Here is a 14576-nt window from a genome sequence, read left to right as displayed (position 1 = left end):
CTCCAGCATTCGTGCCTGGAGAATCCCATGGACAGAGGAGCCTGGTAGGTTCCCAGTCCAAGGGAATGCAAGAGTCCGACATGACTTAGCGACTAAACCACCAACACCATACATTAAAACAATTATTGTGCAGCAACATTAAAACTGATTATGGTATATTAAATAAAAAGACTATTTTGTATACTGTAATTAAATTGTACTTTAGGTGGGAAAACATTTTAAATAATAACTATTAGGCTAGGGTAGTGCGCTTGAGTAATTTTAAAATACTGTTCCGTGTTTTCTGAAATTTGGTATGTTTTATCAAAAATAAATTGGGACAGACAGTATAATCACAAGCTCACAGCTCCAGAGCGGAGGCAGATGACTTCATTTAGTGGTCTCATTTGAGATTCCATAGCTGGCTTGGCTTCAGGCCCCAGGGGCGGCTCCCTACTGATCCCGAACCAGCTTTGTGGGGGTCCATGATCCCAGTTAGGACTGCGTCTTGTTGGCGCTTTTTCAGTCCCGAATATTGCATGGGACAACCACTAAAAATTATGTGTTTATCCGAGATGCAAACTTAACTGGGGGTCCTGTATTTTCAGTTGCCAAATCTGGAAACTCTGCCTCTACACCCACCCACCTACCGTCTCCCTCCATCCCTCACCACCGCCGCCTCTCGCAATGCGCTCCGAACCCTCATTCGCTTCCTCTCGGCGCTCACCCTCCTCCCAGAACTCGGGATCCACCCTCCGCCCGACCTCCGCGAGGAGCCCAGACTCCACCCTGCCTCCGTGCCGCCCAGGGTCCCCCCGCCCCACACCCTAGTCGCTTTGGGCCGGGGAGCCGGTCCCCGCCTTCTGGCCGGGCGGGCGAGCGCGCAGGCGCAGAGGGCGGGCACGGGCGGAATGGGGACTGCGGCTGCTGCAGCGGCGGCGGCCGGGGAGGGGGCGCGCAGCCCGAGCCCCGCCGCCGTGTCGCTCGGCCTGGGCGTGGCCGTAGTGTCGAGCCTGGTGAACGGGTCCACGTTCGTGCTTCAGAAGAAGGGCATCGTGCGCGCCAAGCGGCGAGGTAGGGCGGGCAGCGGCCCTGCTCGGGGTGGGGGCGGGGGGTGTGGAGGGAGCCGCCGCCGGGTGTTGGGAGAGGAGCTGCCTCAAGTAGGGGAGAGTTCGGGTCGTCAGACCGGACGGGGCACCTCCGTAGGGCGAACTGCGCGGGCGGGAGACCCCTTAGCCCACCCGAAGCGCAGGCATAGACGCTGCCCTGCGCGCCGGGAGCGTCTCAGCTAGGAAAGCTGCCGGGGAAATCAGCCGCCCGCCCTGAGCGATGGTAGTGGTGTCGCCGCCACTGTTCTTCTCCCTTCTGAGCGGCTGCCAAGGCCGTCTTCAGTTTTATACGGTTTTTCTAGCAGACCTCTTTCCTACCTCGCAGACCCAATCCCTTTGCAGCCGTGCAGCCCGCCGACCTGCCCTCTGGTTGCCGCCCCGGTGTCCCTGTCACCTGCATTCGCCGGCTGCTTAGGGACAGCTTCTTGTCTGCAGTATTCCTGGAATGGTCGGAGCCCACTGCCGGACCGGGAGGAGCGGCCTTTGCTGTGACTCGGGCCAGGGGTGCACTTGGAGGGCAGGGTCCGCTGACCTCTCTGCCTGCAGTGGCCGCAGCAGTGCAGAAGAGAAAATGCGCGCTAGGCAGGCCAGGGTGGGACTTGAGGGTGCCCTCGGGGTCTGTGCTTTCCTGCGGCTTCTGTTCCTGAGGTCCTTGACTGAACCATCTTTGGTTTAGATTTGACCTATTTGACAACAAATGATTTTCAGTGTGAAGAACACGCAAGACAGATTAAAATAACCAAGAATGGGCCGACTGAATATTGCTTGGGGTGGACACTTCTTATCAGTATGGAAAGTGAGAGATGTGGCAGAGTTCTTTGCCAGTGTTCCTGTGTGCTAAGAGAGGTTAAGACTGTTTACTGAAGGCAAGATGTAGCATGCTTTAAAACTGCTAATGAACCAGTTAATGTCAGTTAATGTCATTAGCAGTTCATTAACTGCTAATGTCCAGAAGGACTGAGGTCTTGTGGTTGTTCATTTTGTTCTATAAGAGTAGTGTTAGGAGCTTTCTGGGAAGGAGGAAGCCACCAGGTCATGGGTTTAAGAATAAGTTAACTCATTTAATAGTTCAAATTCTAGAATACAAGTGAAACTCTCTTGAGTACCCTGGATGTTCAGCCATGAGTGAATTGAGGAAAGAGATAAAGGGACCTACAACCTCGAGAGAAAATATGAAATCATAGATATTTGTTAAAGAATTCAGCTTCAAAGGGAAAACGTTGCAGTCTATACATAAGATCTAAATGAAATCTAATGTAGTTTCCCTCGGCTGCGACTGTAAACCCTCAGGTAGGAAACAGCCGTCTGGCAGCTGCACACTTTTCAGGGAGCACCTGTCAGTTTGAGGGGCTTTAGGGTGAAGTATTTGCTGTAATTAAAAAATAAACAACATATGTGCCCTTGCAAGGATGGGTACATGATCTCCCAAACCCACAACCCAGTCTAACCATGAGAAAAACACCACACAAAGCTGAATTCAAGAAATAGCCTGCGAAATATCTTCAGCCCTCCTGTCAAGGTTGTAAAGTCTGAGAGACTGTCAGAGCCAGGAGGAGCCTGAGGACACGTGACCATGTGACATTAGGTAAAATCTAGGGAGACCTGGATATAGACTTACCAGAAAACAATGATTATTGAGTAAAACTAAATGTGTTGTTTCAGCTGAGCTTCTGTGTTCAAGGGAGTTAGTGAATAAGAAAAAAACCCACAGAAACCTGAAAAAAAATTATTGATGCTTTTATTTATGCTTGCACACTATGCCCTTAAATTAATGAGTGAAACTGTGATATTTGCTAATTTCATTCTTCCCCAGTTACTATCCACCATTACTAATTCAAGCTAGCTGGGTTCCTCATGATGATAGAGTATGGACATATAGTTTTGTTTTGATAAATTAATTTTGATTTGTTCAGCAGATATTCATGAAAGTCTTATTATATGTCAGACACTCTTGTAGGTATTGAGGACACGTAGTTTCAAAATCGACTCCTGGATCCTTTTTCTGCCTCTGCTGACAAGCAGCATAGTTGGCCATTATGAAATGACTGAAATGGAGAAGATGGGAAGACAGAGGAGGTGGCTGAAAACTGGAGAGTCACATTCTTATGTTAAGGAATGGTTTCTATCTCTGCAAAAAGCTGTCTCACTGAAAGTTTCAACTTTATTGCATTGCCACACACCAGTATTTCTTTTGAGTCTCAGCTTCAGGAGAGCCACCAGTCTGGTCACAGCCCTTCTATTGGGTGGAGGGGTTGGGGTACAGCTTCCTCTGTTACTAGCTTTCACTCACTCTTGAAAGGACCTTGAATAGATTACCACGCGTGGAATGAAAATGAATAGGCTAGGAGCACCACCCGCAGCACAGGCTTAAGGTGAACGGCCTCACTTCTGGGCTGGCTTTGAAGGACTCTGTAGATGGGAAGTGGTCCGGGAGCACCTGGGGCTACAGGACATTGATAATATGTTTAGTGTTAGAACCCACTTGAAGCAGAGCTTATAAAAGAGAAGCAAGGTAATCATCGAGTAGATGTTTGTTGAAAGCCAGTTGCAATATTAGGATTCCTGTGCTGGTAGATAGGCTAGGATGGAGCCTCTTAGCTAGGGGGATGATGTCCTACCCTCAGACAGACATTGTAGAGACAGCCTCAGGAAAGTCGTATGTATGGATTTGCTGGAGGCTTTGGAGAACTGCATAGATGAGTAATTTTATTAGAATGTCCTAGGCCTGGAAGAATCATGAACTTTTAAAAAATTCCCTTTCATCAAAACCAGGAGATACCTCCTAATGCCTATTATGATGGCTGTTGTTTTAAAAAGAAGTAGGAGGTAATAAGCATTGCTGAGGATGTTGAGAAATTGGAACCCTTGTGTACTGTTGGTGGGAATGTAAAATGGTGTACCTGCTATGCAAATCAACATGGAAGTTCTTCAAAAAATTAAATGTAGAATTACCATAGAAGCCAGCAGTTCCATTTCTGAGTATATATATCCAGAAGAAATAAAAGCAGGGACTTGGATAGATATCTGCACACCCTTGTTCATAGGAGCATTATTCACAATAGAGAAAGTGTGGAAACAACCAAAATATCCATTGATGGATAAATGGATAAACGAATTGTGGTATATACATTTAAAAGGAATATTATTTAGTCTTAAAAAGGAAGGAAATCCTGACACATGCTGCATTTTAGATGAGCCTTGAGACATTATGCTAAGTGAAATAAATCAGTTACAGAAGGACAAACCTTATGTGATTCTACCTATATGAGATACCTAGAGTAGTCAAATTATAGAGACAGAAAGTAGAATGGTGTCACAGGGGCTGTAAGAAGGAGAGGTGGAAAATTAATGTATAATGGGCACAGGGTTTCTGCTTTGCAAGATGGGATAGTTCTGGAGATGGATGGTGGTGATTGTACAACAGAGTGAATGTACTTAACGCCATGGAACTGTACACTTAAAAATGGTTAAAATGGTGACTTTTATATGTATTTTTCCACAATAAAAAATGCTTTTCAGATTCCATAGTCTCTTTTCCTGAGAAGAGTACAGCCTAGATGTGTAGTTACACTGTTAGGTGCTCAGAAGGTGAGTGAGTTGTCTCATGAGAGTGAAAACTGGAATCCTAGCATCCCGCCTGCTAGTCTCAAGCCTCCTGTACTGATTTGCAGGGCACGTGCTCTCTGGCTGTCAAAAGTACACTTCTCCTTGCCTCTCTTGTCACTCCCAGGCACACACCTAGGTGCATGTGCCCCCACACCCGGAGGTGAGGTGGGCACATGTTGTCTCCACCCCTGCCATCCTCTGGGCCTGCGGTTAGTTTCTCAGCCTCTGTGACTCCTCCATGCCCTGACAGATGGAATTGGCTCCTTCTGCTGTATGTCTTCTTTGTGCCTATCCCCAACCCTTTTCTGCCCCTGAAACCTGTGGTACAATGGCTTGTTCACTTGTCTGTGTGCCCCCTGGATTGTGGCTGTTCAAGGCAGGGGACACGTCCTGTCAACGGGGAAGCGTATGGTGGGCACTCAATATGCCATCTAACTGGCCATGATATCCATGTAGTCAAGAGGGTAAAACTGAACCTTGTATTTTATTTGTGAGCTTTCTTCAAACTACTCAGAGCTGACCTCATTTACCTGTGGCCTCTACTAAGCAACAGAAACCAGAGTTACTGCCAGATCTGAAAACCTGTAACCCTGATCCCTGTCCAGCTCCAAGGGGAGATCACTGATAAGGAACAGGGTGCAGTTGTTAAGAGCATCAGGTGGCTCCATAGCCTGTGCATATCTGGTTTACTTGATAGTATTTCCAGGAGAAGAGAAGGTAAAGAAGGCTGCTACTTACACAAGACTCATGATGTCCCAGCCTCATGCATCTGTCTGGACTTAGATGGGCCCTGCTTCCTTGGGGTCTTCCAGCGGGTTGCAGTCAGACGGTGGCTGGGGCTGGAGCCATCTGAGATGATTTCTTCACTCACTTGTTCGGGACAGCTGAAGCAGCGAGGGAGAGTCCTGAGCCCCCTCTCTTTTTCTCTCTCCCCCTTCCTCCCTACCTCTGGCACTATTGTAGTCTCTTCACACATGACCAACTTGGGCTTTCTCACACCATAGTGGTCGGTTCAGGGAAGTCATACCCCTTATGTGCTGGATAGCTTCGTCTAGACCAAATCTTCCAAAGACTAAAGTGATGGCTGAACGATCTTTGTGACCTGTTTTGGAAGTCTTACAATACTACTAATGCCACATTCTAGTGGTATACTCAGAGCCAGCCCAGGTTCAGAGTGTGAGGGGACAGTATAGGGACCTGGATCCCAGGAGGTGTGATGTAGGAGAGAAGTTGAGGCATGCAGTCGATACAGGACTGGTGGTACCATGGTACCCAGCGCAGGCTGACTTTGAAGGTGGTCTTTCTCTCATGCTGCCTGTAGGAAAAGTGAATGGGGAGATATTAATATATAAATTCATAAATTTATAAATATGTAAATTAATATATAAATTCACCTACAAGTAAGACTTTTCTAATGAGTTTCATAATTTATTTGGGAAAAGCTCATACTATGATACTGGTTTATTATAAATAAGTACTATATTTCCAGTACTTTAAGTCCTCAATGAGTAAATAGTCCTTTTAAAAAAAATTTTAAAGATGAGCAACTAGAAAAGACCACTTTTCAAGAAGAATATGCTCAATCCCACACTGCCTAACCCCATATTCCCTATGTATCTGTGCCATTCCCTAATGTTTCCAAATCTGTGACTGTAAACTGAGTCTTTTAGATATTGCCTGCATCAGCCAGGAAGGGTGGGCAGGCAGAGGGTTTACTTTGCTTGTTCATGCCCAATCAGAGCTCTGCTAAACAGTAATATCATTCCAGAGAACTCTGGGCATTGTCATATTTTTAAAAGAGCATCTTCTTCCTGGTTATAGAAATGTGGTCATTTTTTAAAATCTGGGAAGTACATAATGAATAGGAAAATAAAAAGTATTCATCTCTTCACTTTGAGGTAACTACTGTTAAAATTAGGTGTACTTCTTCGTAGTCACATTCAATACTCATATTTCAACACTGAATTTTAATGAATAAATCCTGTGTGCTTATATATATAATATACAGGGTATAGAGACAGATGGAATAAACACCACCTGTCAGACTCCCCCTTGAGAACTGTGTACCAGTTTATGTCCCGTGGTTGTGCTCATCCCGTGCTGTTAAAGATCCTGTGAAAAATATTCAGTGGTTGCATGAATATTGCTGTGCAGTCTCTCAGCAGTGTCCAACTCTTTGTGACCCCATGGACTGCAACATGCCAAACTTCCCTGTCCTTCACCATCTCCCAGAGTTTGCTCAAACTCAGGTCCCGTGAGTCGGTGATGCCGTCCAAGCATCTTGTCCTCTGTCGTCCCCTTCTCCTCCTGCCTTCAATCTTTCCCAGCATCAGGGTCTTTTACAGTGAGCTCGCTCTTCACATCAGGTGGCCAAAGTATTGGAGCTTCAGCTTCAACGTCAGTCCTTCCAATGTATATGCAGGAGTGATTTCCTTTAGGATTAACTGGTTTGATCTCCTTGTAGTCCAAGGGACTTTCAAGAGTCTTCTCCTACACCACGGTTCAAAGCACCAATTCTTTGGAGCTCAGCCCTCTTGATGGTCCAACTCTCATATCCATACATGACTACTGGAAAAACCATAGCTTTGACTAGACAGAACTTTGTTGACAAAGTTCCTGCTTTTTAATATGCTCTCTAGGTTTGTCATAGATTTTTTTCCAAGGAGCAAGATTTTGGAGCCCAAGAAAATAAAGTCTGTCACTGTTTCCATTGTTTTCCCATCTATCTGCCACGAAGTGATGGGACCGGGTGCCATGATCTTAGCTTTTTGAATGTTGAGTTTTAAACTTGATTTTTCACTCTTTCACCTTCCTCAAGAGGCTCTTCAGTTTCTCTTCACTTCCTTCCATAAGGGTAGTGACATCTGCATATCTGAGGTTATTGATATTTCTCTTGGCAATCTTGATTCCAGCTTGTGCTTCATCCAGCCCAGCATTTCACATACTGTACTCTGCATGTAAGTTAAATAAGCAGGGTGACAATATACAGCTTTGATGTACTCCTTTCCCAATTTTGAACCAGTCTGTTGTTCCACTCTTTTAGGGTTTAAAACAGCTCAGCTGGAATTCTATCACCTCCACTAGCTTTGTTTGTAGTGATGTTTCCTAAGACCCACTTGACTTCACACTCCAGGATGTCTGGCTCTAGGTGAGTGAGCACACCATCACAGTTATCTGGGTCATTAAGATCTTTTTTGCAAGCCATCTTGAATTAATTTTTGTATATGACTAACATATGTGTCAAGGTATGCCACACTTATGGCAGAAAGTGAAGAACTAAAGAGCCTCTTGATGAAAGTGAAAGAGGAAAGTGAAAAAGTTGGCTTAAAACTCAACATTCAGAAAACTAAGATCATGGCATCCGGTCCCATCACTTCATGGCAAATAGATGGGGAAACAATGCAAACAGTGAGAGACTATTTTTGGGGGGCTCCAAAATCACTGCAGATGTGACTGAAGCCTTGAAATTAAAAGACACTTGCTCCTTGAAAGAAAAGTTATGACCAACCTAGACTGCATATTAAAGAGCAGATACATTACTTTGCCAACAAAGGTCTGTCTAGTCAAAGCTATGGTTTTTCCAGTAGTCATGTATGGATGTAAGAGAGTTGGATTATAAAGAAAGCTGAGCACCTAAGAATTGATGCTTTTGAACTGTGGTGTTGGAGAAGATTCTTGACAGCCCCTTGGACTGCAAGGAGATCCAACCAGTCCATCCTAAAGGAAATCAGTCCTGAATATTCATTGCAGGGACTGATGCTGAAGCTGAAACTTCAATACTTTGGCTACCTGATGCGAAGAACTGACTCATTTGAAAAGACCCTGATGCTGGGAAAGATTGAAGGCAGAGGAGAAGGGGACAACAGAGGATGAGATCATTGGATGGCATCATCAACTCAATGGATATGAGTTTGAGTAAGCTCCGGGAGTTGGTGATGGACAGGGAAGCCTGGCGTGCTGCAGTCCATGGGGTTGCAAAGAGTCAGACATGATTGAGCGACTGAACTGAACTGAGCTGAAGGTATGAGTCAAGGTTCAGTATTTTCTCTACTGGTAGACATTTGGTTCTGCATCATTTGTTGATTGAATTATAGTGCTGCTTTAGTCCATGATCTGAGTGTACATGTGTGAGTGTATTTCTGAATTGTATTCTGGTTTTATTGTATGCTCAGTCCCTCAGTTGTGTCCAACTCTTTTAGCCCCCATGGACTGCAGCCTGCCAGGCTCCTCTGTCCATGGGATTTTCCAGGCAAGAATACTGGAGTGGATTGGCATTTCTCTCTCCAGTTTTAATTGTATGTTGCTCAGGTGTATCCAACTCTTTGTGACCCCATGGACTGCAGCACGCCAGCTTTCCCTGTCCTTCATCATTCCCGGGCTTTTCTCAAACTCATGTCCATTGAGTCGGTGATGCCATCCAACCATCTTGTCCTCTGTTGTTGCCTTCTCCCCCTGCCTTCAATCTTTCCTGGCATCAGGGTCTCATTTCCCCTGAGTTGGCTGTTTGCATCAGGTGGCCAAAGTATTAGAGCTTCAGCTTTTTATTGTTTATGCCTCTACTTATGCCAGTCTGTCTTGATTATGTTGTTTTATAATCTTAAAATCAGATAGTATAAGTCATACAATTTTTTTTTTCTTTTTCAAGATTGCCTAGCTCTTTCTTTAGGAAAGTAAATTCTAGGTATCTAATAACAAACATTCGAAAGAACTTCAGGTACTAACTCCATTCATACATTGGTGAATGCTAAGTACCCAAATTGAATGTAGTTAATGCTCTCATTTAGCTGGTTGGTGTCAAGAAAGAAATTTTCTTGATAGTTCTCTTTTTAAAAGAACTCTGTAAAAACTTTGTAGCATCTTTTAAGTTAAGGCATTAATTAACTAGTAGAGGACTTAGTGATCCACTCCTGCTTTGCTGTTAGCAGCAACTTCTGTTCTTCCTGTCAGGAGCACACGTGAATGGAAGCAATTTTCCTGTGGAATGATCAGGAGGTACATAAACTAGATGACTGTCTCTATTTTTGTGCTAGAAAGTAATATTTTAAGGACATTTCTGATACATGTTTATAACTAAATGGAAGGTTTTAAAAACCAGTAGTCCATCATCCCTGCCAATTGATATTATCATGTCAATATCAATAGACAATAGACTATCATTAGACAACATCACTGCCAATTGGTATTATCATCCTGACAAGTTTCTTTTGTGCTTGCAAAATAGTTCTTTGTCTTATGGTTCAGCTGTTATAAACAACCATTGAACTCTCAGCATCCAGGGTTTCCAGTATGAGGGAGGAAAAAATTCTAGACTTTAGATATTTCTACTTTTGGAACCCGTACCTAGGAGTGGAGGGGAGGAGGCATGAGTGCAGTCAAATAAACAAACAGAAAATCATCAGCGTTCTACAGTTCTGAGCTACTTGTTCTTGCTGAGGCCAGAGAACTTGAAGAGTCCCGAACATCAGCCTGGAAGAGGATGAGCATGAACATAAGCCTGAACAAGGGCCCCCTGAGGGTGTCAGCTGAGTAACTAGGATGTTTAGGGACAGTGATGAAGGTGAAACTATGAAGAAATTGTCATTTTAGGACATAAGAAAGTAATGTCTATGGCAGGGCCAAGGCCTCACATGGAAGGCAGGCTCCTAAGAGTTTCTGGCTGCCTGAGGATGGAACCTGGGGCAGCTACTGCACAGGTGGATGGGCAGGAAGAGCAGTGGGTTTTCTTCCATGAGCACTGGGGGTACTGCTGAACTGGGGTCCTTGGGGACCATGTGGAGAAGTACCACTTTGATACGTAGTTAGGAGTGTAACTTAATGCCTATTAAAGCAGAAAAATTTTACCTAATATTGACTTAAAAGATGCAGGTGATTGCAGTACCTTTGGATTTCAGCAAATTCAAGCTCCTCTTGGGGAGTATGAGTGGGAGGACCCTAAACACTTGCAGCTGACTTGTACCCTTTGATTAAAGGGAGACCAAAGTCTTGTTATTTCTCAGTTCCTAGTATCCCAGGTTCTTCTCCATTTTAGTGAGAATCCATTGTAAACCATCAAAAGCATACGCTGTATGTTATGCTGTTATGTTTGTGTTGTATGGTAGTGAAAGCAGTGAAAGAGGAGAGTCTCAGTTGGTCCCCTTGTACTGGCATCCTTGAACTGCAGGAGGGTTGCCCACATTCTAGCAGCTGCCCTCAGCATAGACCCCCAACAGAGAAGATTGTGACTGATTCCTTGATTTCTAAGTGCCTGAAATCTTTTGAATATCATATATAGAATGTTGGAAAGCTGTTGAGTAAATTAGTGTGTTCACTTGCTGTAAAACAGTCTTCAAGATCTAGAATGAAAGTATGTTCAGAGCTATTTTAAATAATAAGCAAGAATATTTATTTACACACAAAAGAGCAGGAGTGGCCATGCTTATATTAAACAGAATAAACTTTAAGACAAAAATTGTTACTAGAGACAAAGAAGGACCTTTTATAATGAGGAAATGGTTCAGTCTTCAGGAAGATATAACAATTCTAAATATATGTGGACCTAGCAACAACACCCCAAATACATGAAGCAAAACTGACAGAATAAAGAGAGAGATAGACAGTTAAAAGCAGTGGTTGGATTGGACTTCCCAGGTGGTCCAGCGGTGAAGAATCTGCCTTCCAGTGGAGGGGATGCTGGTTTGATCCCTGGTTGGGGAACTGGGATCCCACATGCCATGGGGCAGCTAAGCCTGTGCACCACAACTAAGACCTGGTACAACCAAACCAATAAAAATTAAAAAAAAATAGTGGTTGGAGATATTAGTGTCCTACATTCAAAATGGATAGAAAACCAAGGCTGAAGATCAGCAAAGAAGTAGAAGACTTGAACAATACTATAAATCAGTTGGCATTTACTGTTTTAATTATTACAGTTGGATTTATGCCATTTACTCTTTTTCTATACATCTCATAGATTTTCTGTTTCTCTGCTCCTTTATGGCTTTATTTGCGTTATGTGAATTTCTCTAGTATAACATTTTAATTCCTTTAATGGTTTTTCACCATATTTTTTAGTTATTTGCTCTAGGACTTGCCATTATATCTTAGCTAATGGAGTCTATTTCAGACTTATACTAATTTAAATCCAGGTAGATATAGAAACATTACTCCTACACAGCTGCATTGCTTCTTTCTTTCTTTCTTTCTTTTTTTTTTTGTAATTTTTTTTAACACCAGAAACATTTTGTATTGAGGTATAGCCAATTAACAATATCCTGGTAGTTTCAGGTGAGCAGCAAAGGGACTCAGCCATACATATACATGTAATTTCTTTCTTTATTATTGTTATACATGTTACAATTTGTATGTTACAAACCCAAGGATATATTGTTGTAGCTTATTATAAAGATAATTTATGCTTTATATTATTTTATATCCCAAAGAGGCTTAGAAAACAAAGGAAGTCAAATACAGATTTATAGTGTTTTTTATGTTTCTTTTTAAAGAAATTATTTGGCTCTGCTGGGTCTTAGTTGCAGCACCTGGGATCTTCAGTCTTCTTTGTGGCAGGCTGGATTTTAGCTGTGGCATGCAGACTCTTAATTGTAGCATGTGAGATAGTTCCCTGAAACAAAGTGAAGTGGCTCAGTTGTGTCTGACTGTTTTCAGCCCCATGGACTGTAGCCTGCCAGGCTCCTCCATTCATGGGATTTTCCAGGCAAGAATACCAGAGTGGGTTGCCCAGTTCCTTCTCCAGGGGATCTTCCCAACCTGGGGATCAAACCAAGGTCTCCTGCATTGCAGGTGGATTCTTTACCGTCTGAGCCACCAGGGAAGCCCCCAGACCAGGGGCCAACCCCAGGCCTTCTGCATGGGGAGTGTGGAGTCTTAGCCACTGGTCTACAGAGAAGTCCTTGTTGTGTTACTTTCTTATTTACCATTTCTTATTGTCTTCATTTGTTCCTGTGGATCAAGTAACGATCAAGTTACCATCAATTATCATGTTCTTACTCGGTAAAACTTTGCGCACTCACATATCCTTTGTGCTGTCCTTATCAAATTTATTACTATATGTTATCTATATGTGTGTATATATATAATGTATACTATATAATGCTGTGTGTTATTGATCCAACAATACAATAACATACATTCAGTACCTTTTCAAATCAGCTAAGATGAGAAAGGACAATATATTTTCATTTCCACTGACTTTTATAATGACACAATTACCTCTGTCATTACTGGAGTGTGTGTGTGTGTATGTGTATGTATTCAAAATACCATCTGAATTTACTTGCTTTCACCTGAAGAACTTCATTTAATGTTTATTGTAAGCTATGTCTGTTCTCAGTTCTCTTCAGTTTTACTTATCTGGGAATGTCTTTGCTTTGCCTTCATATTTGAGAGATAGTTTAGCTGGATGTAAGATTGTTGCTTGACAGTTTCTCCTTTAAGAACTTTGACTGTATTACTCCACTGCTTTCTGGCCTCCACTATTTTGCTGAGAAATCAGTTGTTAATCTTACTGGACTTTGTTGTCAGTTGTTTTTCTCTTGCTTCTTTCACAATTTTGTCTTTGAGCGTTTTACCATCATGTGATTGGGTGTGGATATCTTTGTGTTTGTCTTATTGGAGTTTTTTGAGCTTCCTGGATGTGTAGATTTTTTTAAAAATCACATTTGGTAAGTTTCAGCTATTTTTCCTTGAATATTTTTTCTGACACTTTCTTTTCCTCTGATAATCACATTATATCTATTGATATTGTTAATGATGTCCCACATTTCTCTGAGGTACTGTTAATTTTTCTTTGTACCTCTCTCTCTTTAGTTCTTGTTCTCTGTCAATGTTTTCCAGAATGTATAATCTTTATCAATATGTCTTCAAGTTCACTGATTCTTTCTTCTGCCAGGAAGTTCAAATCTGCTATTGATTTTTTCATTCTAGTCATTTTACTTTTCAACCCCAGAATTTACAGTTGGCTTTTCTTTCTTTTTTTTTTTTTTAATAATCTCTGTCTATTGATACTCTATTTGATGATGAGTTGTCATCATATCTTTCTTTACTTCTCTAAGCATGATTTCCTTTAGTTATTTGAACATATTTTTAATAACTGGTTTGAAGTTTTTGTTATGTCTAAAATCTGAACACTCTCACAGGCAGTTTTGATGCTTGCATTCCCCCCTTTAAATGATATTTGTAATATAGTGCATGTTTTCTTGTTTGTTTGGTGCATCTTGTAATTTTTTTCAGTTAGAGATTATTTTTTTATTATTACCTGGTTATATCATCTCTTCAGTAGTTCTTTTCCAGAAGTTTTATACTTAGTGCAAGAAAGACAAATACTACTAAAGCACTGATACAGTGCATTTTGTACTGCTTGCTGTTTCAGGCATAACAAAAGGGAATATATACATTATATTTTGTTTATCAACTTATCTATTCATCCATTGATAGACATGTGGATTCTAATGGCTTTTTGGCTATTGTGAATAATGCTACTAAGAACATAAATGTGCACATACTTGTTCAAATCTGTGCTTTCAGTTTTTATGGATATATACCCAGAAGGGGAATTGCTGGATCCATATGCTAAATCTATATTTAACTTTTTGAGGAAGTTCCATTCTGTTTTCCACAGCAAGTGTACCATTTTCCATTCTTACCAGCAATCAACAAGGGTTTCAGTTTCTCTGCATCTTTACCGACACTTGCTGTTTTCTGGATTTTTGTTTGTTTTGATAGTAGCCTTTCTAATGGGTGTAGGTAGTATCTCATCATTGTTACAATTTGCGTTTCCCTAATGATGAGTGATTTTGAGCAGCTCTACATGTGCTTACTGGCTATTTGTGTTCTTCTCTGGAGAAACATCTATTCCAATCTCTTCCCTATTTTTGAAATGGATTT

The 14576-nt window shown here is 42.2% G+C and overlaps 1 protein-coding gene across 1 annotated transcript in view; it reads left to right on the top strand.

Moving 5' to 3' along the window:
* Positions 1-887: 887 nt before the first annotated feature.
* The window catches only part of NIPA1 (NIPA magnesium transporter 1), a 49285-nt gene continuing 35596 nt past the window's right edge, over positions 888-14576 (top strand). Inside the window, exon 1 of the mRNA XM_065932014.1 lies at positions 888-1053. Within this exon, the coding sequence (XP_065788086.1) occupies positions 891-1053 (163 nt within the window). The 5' untranslated portion in view covers positions 888-890. The remainder of the gene's footprint in view (positions 1054-14576) is intronic.

The sequence above is a fragment of the Muntiacus reevesi genome, chromosome 3 (assembly GCF_963930625.1).
Source record: "Muntiacus reevesi chromosome 3, mMunRee1.1, whole genome shotgun sequence".
NCBI lineage: Eukaryota > Metazoa > Chordata > Mammalia > Artiodactyla > Cervidae > Muntiacus > Muntiacus reevesi.
This window is presented reverse-complemented; position numbering and strand designations above follow the sequence as displayed.